Source organism: Gavialis gangeticus, unplaced genomic scaffold (assembly GCF_001723915.1).
Source record: "Gavialis gangeticus isolate Ggan-Ray unplaced genomic scaffold, GavGan_comp1, whole genome shotgun sequence".
Classification (NCBI taxonomy): domain Eukaryota; kingdom Metazoa; phylum Chordata; order Crocodylia; family Gavialidae; genus Gavialis; species Gavialis gangeticus.
In genome coordinates, this window is record NW_017729006.1 from 42,080,523 (window position 1) to 42,094,754 (window position 14,232).

A 14,232-nucleotide genomic window follows, 5' to 3' on the forward strand; every position below is an offset into this window, starting at 1 on the left:
TTCACAGGACAGGAAGAGTTCTCAGGCCCTGAAGGATCTGTCTGATGTTTGGTCTGGCTACTTGGACTGGTTGCTGTACAGATGGTGTGTATCTCTGAAGTTAAGATGGGCCAAAAATTGGGAGCAAGTTCTCCAGTGCACCAACACAGGCCCACAGGTTAGATAGCTGTGCAGTCTGAAAAGCAAAGTTCTCTGATAATCTTTAATCCTTGAACAGTGCAGAATATATGAAGGGAAGGCTGCTTCTATTAGGCATACAGAAGACACTCCCACAACATACCCACAGCATTTACTAAATCAGATGATTGCTAGAGAGGAGCATGGGAGCTCAGCTCTTTGTCGCACATTTCCTATGCACTCTTTGGCAAGTCACCGAAGTGGCCTGAGAAGCCAAGGCCCAGATTCAGCCTTTAAAACATTCAAGTGGCATGTATGCAGGTTTTAGGTGCCTAAGACACTAAATACAATGTGTATAAACCATGCATATATTCCTATTTTCTTAGATAGAGAAAAAGCAGGCTGGCCAACTGCAGCTGAAGGCAGTGAAGGGGTAGGCCACCCACCTTTTTCCAAGCAGCCTGAGTTCCAGGCCCAACTCTCAACCTCTTGTCCAGGGCAGGTGGTTGCTCTTGAAGAAGACAAGGAGGGCTGGGTTCTGGCCCCTACTCCCAATGCTCTCTATTCATTTTGCATTAAACAATCACTAGATAAAATGAGTGGAGTGCCTCCCCCTCAGGCACAACACAGCCTTTTTGGGCTGGTGGTAACAAAAACTAACAGGAACTTATTAAACATCAAAAAGAAGAAAATGAAGACATCAGGACTTTATGTGCGAGAATATATAGAATAAAAGTGGCTCTGATACTATGGTAATGGCTATACACATGCTTTAGACAAGTACTTCACTTGGAGGTAAAACTGAACCAAAACCTCTGCTTCGAAATACTTTTCAAACCAAATGTTCACACACTTCACTCCAGTTTTGGTTTGGGACATCTTTGCTTGTGACATAACCTGTAATTTTTATACATACTTCTTCTAGAAAGAGCAGTTCAGCAGAGGTGATGTATTTTATTACAATGGTCCAGCTTGTTTGGATTCTACCACAATACAACTTTTTCTGTGGCTATGTCTACTCTGAAGTCACTGTAAACAAGCTGGCTCAGGTACTGCTAGCAGTCCAGCCAAAGAAAAAAAAGCCAAAACCATAACTAGGACATAACTAGGTGGTTAGCCCACTGAGCTTAGTGTAACACCCAAGCTAGAGAGCTTAAAACCGTGCAGGCATACCTACAAACCTGTATAGAAGATCATTTGTATGATGTTTATATATTTATATTTAATATATATTACATATATGTTTACATACATACATAACATGGAGTTTAACACAAACCACTGAGGTTCTGTTTTCTGTTATTAGCCTGACCTGTGTCTGATTCTTTCACAGATCTGAAGAAGGATGCTTTCAGTCTGATCTGAAGAAGTAAGTTTGTCGAAGTTCTCTTCCAATTATACATTTGGTCCAACAAAAGATATCACAAATGAACAAAAAACCAACTCCTTACCTCTTCTGCACTTCCTGGACCATCACAACTATTGCAACACTCTAGCCCTACTACATTTATATGTGGGGACCTACCCAAATCACATTTGCATGGATTTTGCAAAATTGGGCAATCTCTGGGAAATCCAGGGGAGGGGGAGGGAAAAAGGCCTTAATAAAAATGAAATCTTCCCAGATGTATAGCCCGCCTGGAGGGAAGGGGGGCTGCCAGCACAAAGGCCATTGCCCCTGCCCCTCGCTGCTGATTGCTGATTAGCTGAGAGGGCTGCCTGCCATATGGCTCCACCCCTCCGCCAATCAGTGGCTAGTGCTGCAATCTGCCCATGAAATCGGCTGGCTGCCTCGTTAGACCCCTATTTACATGACAGCATTAGAATAGGTTCCACATAGGAACCAGCTCTCCAGTCAGAGAATGTTTCCCTCCTATTGCATGCCACCTAACACCATCAAACAGTCTTGGTTTATTTAAAATACCCTCATTTTATACATCCTGAGATGTACATTACTTACCAAAATATGGCTCATTTGGGCATCCTTTCAATCGAACTCCCTTATGGGTGCACTCAATCAGAAAATGCCTTACTAGTTCATTTGACAAATCCCCAACTGTGGGAAAAACAAAACAAAACAAAACATGTGGAGTCAATGAATAAGAGATGGACTCACAAAATAAGAGGTCTTTATGATGGTGGTTTCCTTTAGACAAATGAATTCTTTATACAAAGCAAGCAAACAGTCTATTAGTTGCACCACCTCTGTGTTTTAATCTACAGTGAAAAGGACACGCAGTAGCACATGCGAGTGCACTCTACAGGTTTTGCAGATTGGAAGCAATCAGTACCCAGATGAGTACAACTGTTCAATACATTTAGGACACGCCCCAGTCATTCTATACTAACTGAGAAAACAGAGAAAACAGATGGTTTGTTTCTTACCTCCTGAGAGCAAAGGAGGAAATGGATGGGGCTGAAGAGTAAATCAAAGCAAACTGCAATAGTAGTTAAGAAGAGAAATGGCAAAATAAAAAGGTCAGTGAGAATAACTGGTGCCTGATACAGCAAGAGGATAAAATAAAGGAAAATAGGTCTGTATTTAGATTAAAGCAGCAGAACAAAAGATTTAGGTGCACAAATACGGTGCTACCAACTCTCTCAATTTTACTGTGAATCTCACAATACTTGATGTCTACCTGAAGCTCCAGCTCCTGGAGAGGCAATTATAGAAGTATCTTAGTTTCTAGAGCTAGTTTAGATTTTAAAAAGAAGTTTCAATTCCTCACAGTTGCAGATAAATTCTTGAAACCATAACTCAAGTATAAACGTAAAGAGTCAAATTGGATGATGTAAATCCCACACCCAACAATTATTTACCACTGTTAACCATCTCATGTATTTTAAGCTATTTTTGAAGGCCCGATTCATGGTGTTTCAGCACTTGGCATTAAGAACACTGACTACAGGAATTTGGAGAAACCTTGTACAATGAAAGGATCACTCTCTGGCAATGGGTCAAAGTTTGATCCCCCCAACAACCGAGGGGATCAAACTTGAACAAAAGAATTACAAACATCCTTTTGTCTCCAGCCTTATCAGTCACAGACTAGAAGGCACATGACATCCGGAAACCACATTCCTCTGGGGATGTTCAAGTCAGCATAAATGAACACAATAATTTGTATAGCAAGAACTGTAATACCAGCAAAAATTGGCAAGCAAAAGTTTGCTCTCAAAGATGACCAGAGAAAATCTGGATGCCTCACAATCCCACAATGCCATAAGGAAAGAAAGCAGTGGCAGGGTGGGATGAGTTTATTTTCCACTGGCATGAGGAAGTAGGATAGATAAGTCATAGCAAATAGTAAAGAAGTGTCAACAATGTCTTCAATGTCCTGGTGTCTACAGCTTGGTCTTCCCAGTTCAGAGCAAGAAATAGACTCAGTAGTTGCATATCTAACTCCCAAAAAGAATTCTGTTCAGAGTACCCCTGTAATCATAAAAGTGTGGGATGGGACTAAGAAGAGTATATCATTATATAACTCTCATCTGGAATCCTGCATGCAGTTCTGGTCACATCAAGAAGGGTACTGGAGAATCAGAGGGGTTCAGAGAAAGGAATGCACAAGAACCTGAGAAAACTCATAGTGAGAAATTGAAAAGACTGCTGTTATCTTTAGTAACAAGAGAAAGAAAAGGAAGCATGTGACAAAAGGACATAAAACAGTGAATGTTACAAGGAAGAGGCACCAGGAACTTTTGTTCTCTCTATCTTGTAATGCAAGATTAAAAGGATATTGAATGAAAACAGAAAGTAACAAATGTAAAACCGCTAAAAGCAGATAATTAAGACTGTGGACCTCAGTGCCACAGGAAGAGGTTGAGAACTTAAATTCAAATACAGACATTAAAAATACCCAGAGGTATATTTAATGGCATACGACATAAAAAGGGATATTAATACTCAAGGTTCAGGGCACTTGCTGATTTCTAATCATTAGTGGTCAGGGAGAGACTGAATGTAGAAGCATATTAGCTTATTAGCTTTTGATGACACAAACTTGCCCACAAGGTTTTGAAAGAGAGTAGTAGCAGCAGGAAAGACAGCCTGTTTGCTTTACACTAATCACATTCATAATCCAAAGTACTGCACAGGCACAAAAGTGTTGGTATGTTCTTTTCACTTTTCCCTCTCAGGAGTGACACATAGGGCAAGGATATCAAACTCATCTGGCCCTACAGGTTGGATGAGGTTCCCTGGGCTGATCTATGGGATGAACTGCGATCAACCCCTTGTGCAGTGACCATGGTGCTAAGTCCAGACCACATGTTATACACAGCATGCACCCACTCCAGGGCTTCCTGTGCATGCAGTGTGTGGAGCCTGCATGGAGTGTGCCCTGCCTGCAGTGCATGGGCTAGACCCAGCACCGCAGTCAGCACAGGGGGTCAGTCCAGGGCGCTACATGCAGCCCATGGCCCAGATGCCCTGTGCAGGGTGGGGACCAGCCTGTGCACTGCATGCCAGCCCCATGAATCTCATGCACAGCGAACACTGGGACAAGCTGCATGCAGTACACAGGGATGGACTGGCTGGCATGCAGCACAGGGGGACCAGCCTGGGGCACATGCTGCATGCGGCACCCTGCTGGCCTGGCCTGGCACGCTGGCTCCAGTACAGCTAGATCTGGACTGGCCCCAGGGCTAGTGCCCAGGGCTTGTCTAATGGGGCACCACATGCAGCGTGCATCCCAGGCCAACCACCTGTGCTGCATGCAGCATGTGGGGTCAGGGCCAATGCATGGGGTTGGCCAGAGATGCACAGGCAGGATCATATGGCTTCATGAGCTGGACATATGTTTGATGCCTCTGTGCTAAGACATGGTTGTCCAGGGGAGTAGGTCTGCCATGCTGCTTCTTGTTTCTGATATATGGTTATCTTGAAACAAATTCCTGGGGCCAAAAAAGGTCCATTGTTGCACATGAGGGTATGCAGCACCACACTGAGCCCAATATATAAAAAACAGCCTTCTGCTAAATAGGGAGGGGTCCAGATGGTGATCTGGTGCTGGATTTCCATGTAGACAACATTACACAGTACATGGACATCCAAAATGTGTGTAGAATTGGCAATTGGTGCAAGAAACTATCACACAGTACAGAAATGTCCTATACTTCCACTGGGAAACATTTTTATGATATTCTAAATAATTCAAAGAGAGACTTATGATTTGACTGGCTCTGAACTGAGCTTACTGTTCTTTCCATTATGGGAAGGGAGGGTGACTTCTCTGCGTACTGTGTATTAATTAAGTGCTCCTCTGCTCTTTATGGGAATCATACAGTACCTTTCTTGTTCAACTGCAGCACTGAAGGAGGGGGTGTAGCAACTTTCATTGCAAGGCCATAGGCTCCCCGGAATGAGTGGCTGTCTCGAACAATGAATGACCCAGGTTCCTTGTCCTTAAGAACAGCAATGGCTGCAAGGATTCAGGAAGAAAAATGTTTTCAGTCAGGGTAATGAACACACATGTACTGCTTCAAATCCTCCTTGAAAGGACAAGTAAAGCATGTGAAGCTGTTTTTCCTCCCCGCACCCCAACCTTAGAACAGAGCCAGAACCCTGGCTACTTTGGTATTTATGACAATGCACCTGCATGACCTGACTGGATTCCTCATTCAAACTGGACAGTATCTTACTCCAAGCACAGCCTGGAGGCTTCACAAATATCTGGTCTGCAGTGCTGCATATATTTAAAGCACTGTCCAAATATTAATGAACTAATCCTAATAATATTCCAGTGAGATGGGAAGTAGTAAGGAACAGGCAAAACTGAAAAAAAAAATCTTTGGATCTGATGGGGGTTTGGGCTCCAGGACTGAGCTTCCAGTTTTCAGAGACCATGCTAGAGACAGTCTCAGGCTGCCAGTGACTGAAGCCCTGATACAAGCTTTTGGTTTTGGTCCATGTTGGAATGTTTCCATTACCATAATTTCTCAGAATTGCAAAGGTCTGACAGGAAAATATGGCTTAAGAAACATTTTTTTCTGCCTTTGAGGGACCAGCTTAGAACTCAACCAGCAGGGGTATGTTGGCAACCGTGGTCCCTGGCCTCATAATGAAAATGTGCCCCATTTCCCATCATCAGAAGAAAGCCAGCACTCGCCTTCTAAACTGCTGTCCCAGCAGACGTGCTTTTAGACAAAGAGGAAAAGCTGGTTCCTGATGATACTGTGTTTGCTTGTTGAAAAAGTATCAGGGAATATGGCCACAAGAGTCAGTCTAGCGAGACAACATTGCTTTCTTGTCCTACATAGTGCTGACACTGGGAGGATACTTGTCATTATTCATCAACAAGTGCCGGAAGGAAGGTACTATCTTCCTTTGTTCTCATTTTATGCAAGCAGGGAGATATAGGTAGATGGGTACTTGCTTTTGGAGAGTCTAAGCACTGGGATTCTTTTCCTCTTTGTTCTGTGACCTCTGCCTGGAGGATATGAGCTGGATTATGTACACTGGGAGGGACTAACAGAGGAACTGCTGCTTGCCTTTGCATCAGATTGCTAAAAAACCCACTCCCGGGTAGCGAAGGTCTTAATCTTTCTTGCAATAATTTTGTTGTACTGTTGCAGTGTCATATAGCAGAGTGCCCAGTGGCCTGGTTCTTCCTAAAACCTGAATAAGTTTTTGGAGAATTTCTTTCTTTTTTTTTTATTTTATGAATAAATTTTATCCAGCCATAAGCATTTCTGATCTTCAGCAATCCTACAAGAAATCCCAGCACTCCTGGATGAGGCCAATGTGGTGAATATGTAAAAATATGGAATTCAGGAGGCAGTTTGCATAATCTTTCTAACTTTGCATTAGATCAGAGTTTCCATCTGTCATAGAATTGTTCCTTCAGGCAAAAAGCAAAAATCCACACTCACTTTCCTTAACATTTTTCCTTATAAAATGAGAAAAAGTAATGATATTAGGTGGGGGGAAAAAGTGAATACTGAAATGTTGTGAAAACAACACCTTGTTAGTTCTATGCATGTTCTTGTGATGCCACCTCATTACTAGGCACAGCAAGTCAAGAATTGTTCTTTGGACACTTAAACACTCAGTATGCTATTGCATGTGTAGGCAAAATAGTGGATCTGGCCTGCAGCAGACTCCATTACCCAGCAGCCCCTGCCCATATCACTGCAGCTGGTTTCCATGGAGACCCCATTAGCAGCAGAGCCCTGACAGTGTGGGGCCAGGGTTTCCATGGAGACTGGCCCCAGCAGCACTGGCAGGGGATGCAGCTGGTGGGGGAGCTGCTCCGTGGCAGGGGCTGGGATCTTGCAGTGGTGACAGCGTGGTCTGGAGCTGGGGCAGAGCTGTGATCTGCTGCTGCCAAGCCCCTGCCCAGGATGCGCAGGCAGCGGATTGCAGCTCTGCCCTGGCTTCAGACCACGCTGTCACTGCCACAAGGTCCCAGCCCTGGAGCGGCTCCTCACCCAGCTGTACATCCTGCCAGTGCTGCTGGGGCCAGTCTCTATGTCACGGTGGCAGCAGTGCTGGGGTCTCCACGGAAACTGGCTGCAGTGACATGGGCAAGGGTTGCTGGGAAAAACTCCATTCCCTATTCCTATTGCACATGTAGAGGTCAGTAAGACTACTAACGAATGTAGAGCCCAGATAACAAGCAGGTAGCTATTAAAAACGATCTTCAAGAGTTGCACATGGTGATAGCAGTATCTTGGCTGTTCTACATAGGAGTTTATTCTTGATTCTGACAACAGCAACATTCTCTTTCATTAGCTATAAATGTAAGTATATTTAAAACATAGATGGGAAATTCCATGCTACTCTAGCACTTCAGAGAATCTAAGCAAATGGTAAGTAGCTTTTATGAGGTTGTTTTATGTCCCCTGTCCCCTCAGCTCTCCAAATCCTGGGGACCAAACTTGCCCTCAGAGCATGGCAGACTACAGACTCTGGATGACCTGTGCTAGAAAGTTACCTTCCACCTGGATCAATGGAGAATACTGCACTAGGGACGTGAACGGTGAAATGATTAATCATTTCACCAGTCAGCTCAGTGATAACTGGTTCTAGCTTACTAGTTACTGGTTATTGTTTACCCTGGGGCTGGGCACAGTCTGGGAGGGAAGGTAAACCCTGCATTGTCCCAACAAGAAATCATGCCAGTGGCTGCAGCGGGCTTGTAAAGACCCTTGCTAGCTACTGCCTGCCTCTCTCCTCCCCCCTCCCTCCTGCACTGTTGCAGTTAGCCCAGGGAAGCTGCCCACTGGTGGCTACAGCCCCTTGCTGGCTGCTGCTCCCCTCACCCCTAGGGCTTCTTGGGCTGTGCTGTCTGCCTGGTGGGGTTACTTTGGCCTCCGGCTCCTCATGCTGTTTGGGGCGGATGGCTGAAGACCCTCCTCCATGGCAGGGCAAGCACTGGCCTGGGAGGCTCTGCATCCCCCTCCCTGACTGCAGAGACATGGCCTATCACTGCTGTACCTGTCCCTGTTGCTGCACCCAATCCATTAATTGTTTAACCTGTTGTAATGACAAATATTTATTTAATTGGGATTTACATCTCTATTACTGCACTTGCCTCTCTTGTCCATTCTCTACCATTCTCCAGGATAGCCTCCTTGCCACTGAAGGGAGGTGACTGAATGGATTGCCAGGGCCATGTCTAGATTGTACCATACTTTTTCATCTCTTGGTACAGACAGCTTTAAGGTCTCTTTGGGTCATTCTAGAGGGGTTAAGAACTTGACCTATAAGCTAAACCCTTGACTCCTTGAGTCTTGTTTAATAAACCCGTAATCCTCTAAATTACACTGGCATATGGGGCTCTAGTCCCAGTGGTGAGACAAAAATTGTTTTTGTACTTTAATCTAAAGCATTTTAAACATCAAGCACCAGAAATTTAGAGAGAAAACTCCTGAACAGGCCCTCTGCAACTGTACATCCCAAAGCACACATTACTTGGCTTACCTTGTTCTCTTGAAATATCTGGCTTGTACCAGAACTTGGATGTGTCTTGGACAAATTTTACAGTCACATGCTTATCAGTTGTACTGTCTGTAGAAGAAAAAAAAAAAGAAAAAAAAATTTTGTGCACCATTAATTGCTAAGGAAATTTTTTTTTGTTGGTTCTCATGTCTTATAAGGAGATGCTGGTTAGTCTGACTGAGGTGGAAGAACCGTGCAATGAGAGTTCGGGGAAGTTCTATACCAAAATGTACATAACATGATACTTTGGTTAATTCCACAAGTGTTATTAATGTTCCCTTTCACTGGGGCTATAGATTATGGATATTCATAGTTATACAGCTATATTAAATAAGGATCTTATCAGCGGCTCCTGGTCAAATCTGCACATACAGCCACATTCCAACTACTTCTTGCCATAAGTCTAGCAAGGATGCCAGTAAGACAAGGGAAGTGATTATTCCCCTCTATATTCAGCACTGGTGAGGCCACATCTGGAGTACTATGCCATGACAAGAAATGTAAAACCTGCCAACACATCTCCACCACCCCCACAATTACTACACCCCACAACAGAACCATCAGCATTCCTGGATCTTATGGCTGCACCTCCAGAAATGTAATATATCTCATCCAATGCACCAAATGCCCTGATGGAAAATACATAGGAGAGACCAAACAACAACTGTGCATCAGAATGAACGCACACTGGAAATCTATCAAAGACAAGAATACCCAATTACCTGTGGGGATACATTTCTCACATGGAAACCACTCTCTCTCCAATCTCTCAGTTCTAATCCTCAAATTAATTTACAAAACACCTTTTTTACAGATGACCCTATGAACTTCACTTCATCAACCTCTTGGATACAGGATACAGGAGCTTGGGGGATAATCAGGAGGAACTCATGCTCCTCCTTAACGCAACTAATTATGACGTACAGGGATAACGGAGACCTGGTGGGACTCCATCCATGACTGGACCACGGGTATTGATGGCTATATCTTGTACAGGAGGGATTGTGTAGATAAAAGGGGTGGGGGTGTAGCTCTCTATGTTAAGGAAAGCTATGCGTCCCTGCAAGCTGATGTTGGTGACCAGGGTAGACGACTGGAGATCCTCTGGGTTAAAATCTGTGGGGAACATGGCACAGGCGACACAACGGTGGGAGTCTACTACAGACCTCCCACCCAAAGTGAAGAGCTTGACCAGGAGTTTGCTCAGGAACTGGCTGAGGCCACATGCTCCCAGTCCAAGGTTGTCATGGGTGACTTCAAATACCCAGACATCTCGTGGGAGGATCACTCAGCAATATTCAAGCGGTTGCAAAGCTTCCTATCGTGCATGGATGACCTCTACCTGACTCAAGAAGTCTATGGGCTGAGAGGTAAAGCGCTGCTCAACCTGGTACTGGCTACTGGGGATGATCTAATCGGCGACCTAGTGAGTGATCGGAAGCTGGGTGACAGCGACCACAAGCTGATCACCTTCACCATCCACTGTAATGCTGGGAAGTCAGTCAGCAACACAGAAGTCCTTGACTTCAGGAAAGCTGACTTTGACAAGCTCAGGAGGCTTGTCAGTGAAGCCCTAAGGGACCACGACCCCAGGGGAAGGGGAGTTCAGGATGAGTGGTTGATCCTCAAGGGAGCGATCCTCAGTGCACAAGCTAATTCTATTCCATCTCGGAGGAAAGGAAGCAAGAGGGCACAGCAGCCCCCCCGGCTCCCCAGGGACCTAGCAGACCTGAGGCTAAAAAGAAAGGCCTACAAAGGATGGAGGATGGGATTCACCTCCAAGGAGGAATATTCTGCACTGGTCCGGTTCTGCAGGGAGAAAACCAGGAAAGCCAAAGCTGCAACTGAACTCCAACTAGCTTCAAGCACCAAGGACAATAAAAAGTCTGTTTTCAGATATGTGGGGAGCCGGAGGAAAAGCAAGGGCAACATTGGACCCCTGCTGAACCAGATGGGACAACTGACAGAGTTTTGCTTTTAGAATCAATGTGTCTAATACTAGTGAATGAGTTCCTCTTACTATAAATACTCAGGCGCCATTTTTCCTTTTTTTCTTCTTAATCTCTAAAATGTAGAACAGCCCACTCCTAATTTCCTCTCTCTGACAATAGGTATGCCTGGAGTCCTTGTAACATAGAACCTACCTGGCACAGGGGAAGTACTTAAAACTTTAGAAAAGTCTGGCAGGACATTTGGAAATGGGATGCTGATTGTACTCCCGCTGTGGGGACTGGAGAAGCCACTGGAAGAAGGGGAGATGGAACCAAAGGAACGTTCTCCTTCAGAAGACCTCTTCTTCTCTGGAAGAGGTGGTTGGGGGTGCAGATTCATTCCGTGCTTCTGCTGAGTCGTGCTGTTCTGGCTGTTATGTCCAGTGGTCATTGTAAGAAAGTTGTGTTCCAAAAATCCATTGTCTTCTTCACTTGCCAGTGGTGAGCTCATAGTTTTGGGAGAACTGTTGCTGTTGACCATGAAAGTAGCCTGTTTCTCCTCCAAGGAAGGGCTGCTGCCTACACTGGCTCCACCATAGTTCAGGTAAGTCCGGGCACTGGTTTTGGCAGAAGGTTCTTGTTGCTGCTCTGATGATGAATTTTCTTGGCTGCTCAAGGAGATAACTTGCAGGCCTGGGGACGGGAAATGGGACAAGAGCGAGTCTTCCTGCACAGAGCTTGAAAATTCTGAGGGCAAAAGATAACTTCCTGTTGGTCTGTTGTTACCCTTCATTGAAAGCTGGGGTGAATGGGTCGGTCTTTGGCTGCTCAGCCAAGAGTGTTCAGTTGCATGAGGGCTGTTCAAAAACAAAAAGACAAATTATTCCCATATGCATTGAGAGCATTTCATTTTACAATGCCTTCATTCCAGTTTTTTGCAGTATCAATAAATAAACTTAACCAAGACAACAATATTTCAAATTTCCATAACACTCTTCATACAAGGATTTTCAGGATGCTTTAATTACATCAGTCTTGCTATTCTATGAGGTATGTATTATCATACAAACAGGGAAACGGAGGATGCCTCCAGATGTTTAGGGGTCTTGCTTTAACTCACAGCGCTTTACATAAAATGCCATGAGTTAGAGCCGACGTTCACCTGTTGGGTTGGGGTGGGGGCTTGAGCCTGCCTGCACTGGCCCTGACAAACAGGTGGGGTAACTCTCACAGCCTCTGAGGAGGCAGCCAGGCCACCCCTTGCCCCAGGCTCCCTCCTTCCCCCCCTCCCCCAAACTCCAAAGCTGTCCGCAGGGGACAGAGGAGCAGCAGCTGGGCTTGGCTTGGCTGGAAGGTGGGGGGGTTGCAGAACACAGCCCCCTCATGTTGTGGGCCTCTCCAGGTACCCCATCTGGGAAGTTAGGGGGAGCTGGGCTGGACCTGAGGTGAGGGGGTGCTCCCTTCCCCCACACCCCAGGCCTGTTTACAGCGGCAGCAGCAGCTCTGGCTAGGCTTGACCGGAACTGGAACAGGGTTGGGGGCAGAGTGGAACAGAGCCCCCTTGCCTCAGCTCCTCCCAATACCCCAGCCAGGGTAGCTGGAGGTGAACTTTTGAGGCAAGGGTGCTCTATTCCACCCTGCCCCCACCTCCCAGCTCCAGCCAGGCCAAGCCCAGCCGGTAGCCGTTGTTGCTTTTTCTCCTGTGCCGAGAGCCCCAGGGGTGGTGCTGGGCTGGTGCTGGCAGGGTGTGAACACTAGCCCCCCCCTCCCCCACCCATGCAAAAAATGAACCCTTGAAGGAACACACGTTTTCTAACACGCTCTGCTTTAGAGCGCCTTCATCTAATGCTTCATTTGATGGTAATTTTTTTGTGCGATCCGCCATTTTAAAGGCGCTCTGCAGCTGTGCATGTGTATTACATCATGGCTGTGGAGTGCTTTCAGGAGCCCAATAGCATGAAATATGTAACTTGTGTTAGTGCCCTGAGGCACCAAGCAGCCAAGGGATTTACCCAAGGCTATATCAGAAACAGCATCAGAAATAGAATCGAGGTGTCCATGGCTTAACCATAAGATCATCCATATATGAAAGGGGAGGCTTTAATTAGGGTCATATAAGAATGGCAAAGGAATAATACAGGACATGCAAGACGTAGTACAGAGCACCAGAGACATTATTTTTCTTTCCCCTATCGAACAAAATAGTCTAACACTGAAACTAGGATTGTTCCACCAGGGAAGAATTCCACACGTCAAAGTGCAGAACTGACCCAAGAAGCCCCTTTCAGTCCTTTGTTTCTTGTCCCAAAATTTTGAAAGGTGAAGAGAGTCACATTTTATTCCATTTTCTAAAAGTCTAATGTGTGAAAACAGCTAAAAAGCTATGGAGAGGGGCTGCAGTTAAGGGAGAACAAACCTGTAATGCAGAGGCAAAGGGATTGGGGGGAGGGAAGGATGGGGGAAGAGGGATGGAGTTAAGAATTTACAAATACCAAGCAGGGATTTAGTTAAAAGGGCACTGTGGAAGTGGATGCCAGGAGCTTTGTACATACCACAGTAGCAGCACCACAACAGATAGAATGGGAATACAGAGAAGAAAACACCTATACACAAAAAAGCCAGAAAGCTGAAGAGTATTTTTGAAGCTGAAATGCAACCCCCACCCACCTGAAAAAAAAGAAAATGAACAAAGGAACAAATGTTTCAAGGTAAAGTTTAAAAATAGGGTCTTCAAATTTGATTCTGTAATGACTTCACGTTACCAGCGCTGGCAATGCCTGAGGCTGAGATTTTAATTCCAATTCCTAGTTATTTATAATGACAGGTTACATCTACTTTTCAGACAGTGATTGATTGTAACATTATTTATTGGGATTATTATGATTCACAGTCTCTCAAGCCAAAAACATTGTTACCTGAAGAACTAATTTAAAATTAGACCAGAAAAAAGCGAAAAGAAATATAAGGTGGAATCAGTGCTACTCTGACAGGCTGCCTGCTAAGAGTTCAATACTTCAGTCAGTTCACATCAACTGTGTGAGTTCCAAATCCAAAAACGATGGCAAAAGACAGGCAATTAGTCGTGATTAGAAATATGATAGTTAGACACTCAGGTATATGGGAGGGAAGATCAACAGTAGGGCATGGAATTTTATGGCGGGGATGACTGCCAGCCCCAATACTGTACCCCCCCCTTCCCCCTTGGAAAACCAGCAGGGGGAAAAACAAGCAGGAGAGAAA

At 45.1% G+C, this 14,232-nt stretch overlaps 1 protein-coding gene across 5 annotated transcripts in view; it reads right to left on the reverse strand.

Moving 5' to 3' along the window:
- TNS3 (tensin 3) overlaps positions 1–14,232 on the reverse strand; it is a 364,194-nt gene that overhangs the window by 17,259 nt on the left and 332,703 nt on the right. For all 5 annotated transcript variants that reach the window (XM_019509126.1, XM_019509125.1, XM_019509129.1 and 2 more), the window contains 4 exons: positions 11,206–11,849; positions 9,044–9,130; positions 5,409–5,540; positions 2,078–2,173 (listed from right to left, as the gene is read on the reverse strand). In XM_019509126.1, the coding sequence (XP_019364671.1) occupies positions 2,078–2,173; positions 5,409–5,540; positions 9,044–9,130; positions 11,206–11,849 (959 nt within the window). The remainder of the gene's footprint in view (positions 1–2,077; positions 2,174–5,408; positions 5,541–9,043; positions 9,131–11,205; positions 11,850–14,232) is intronic.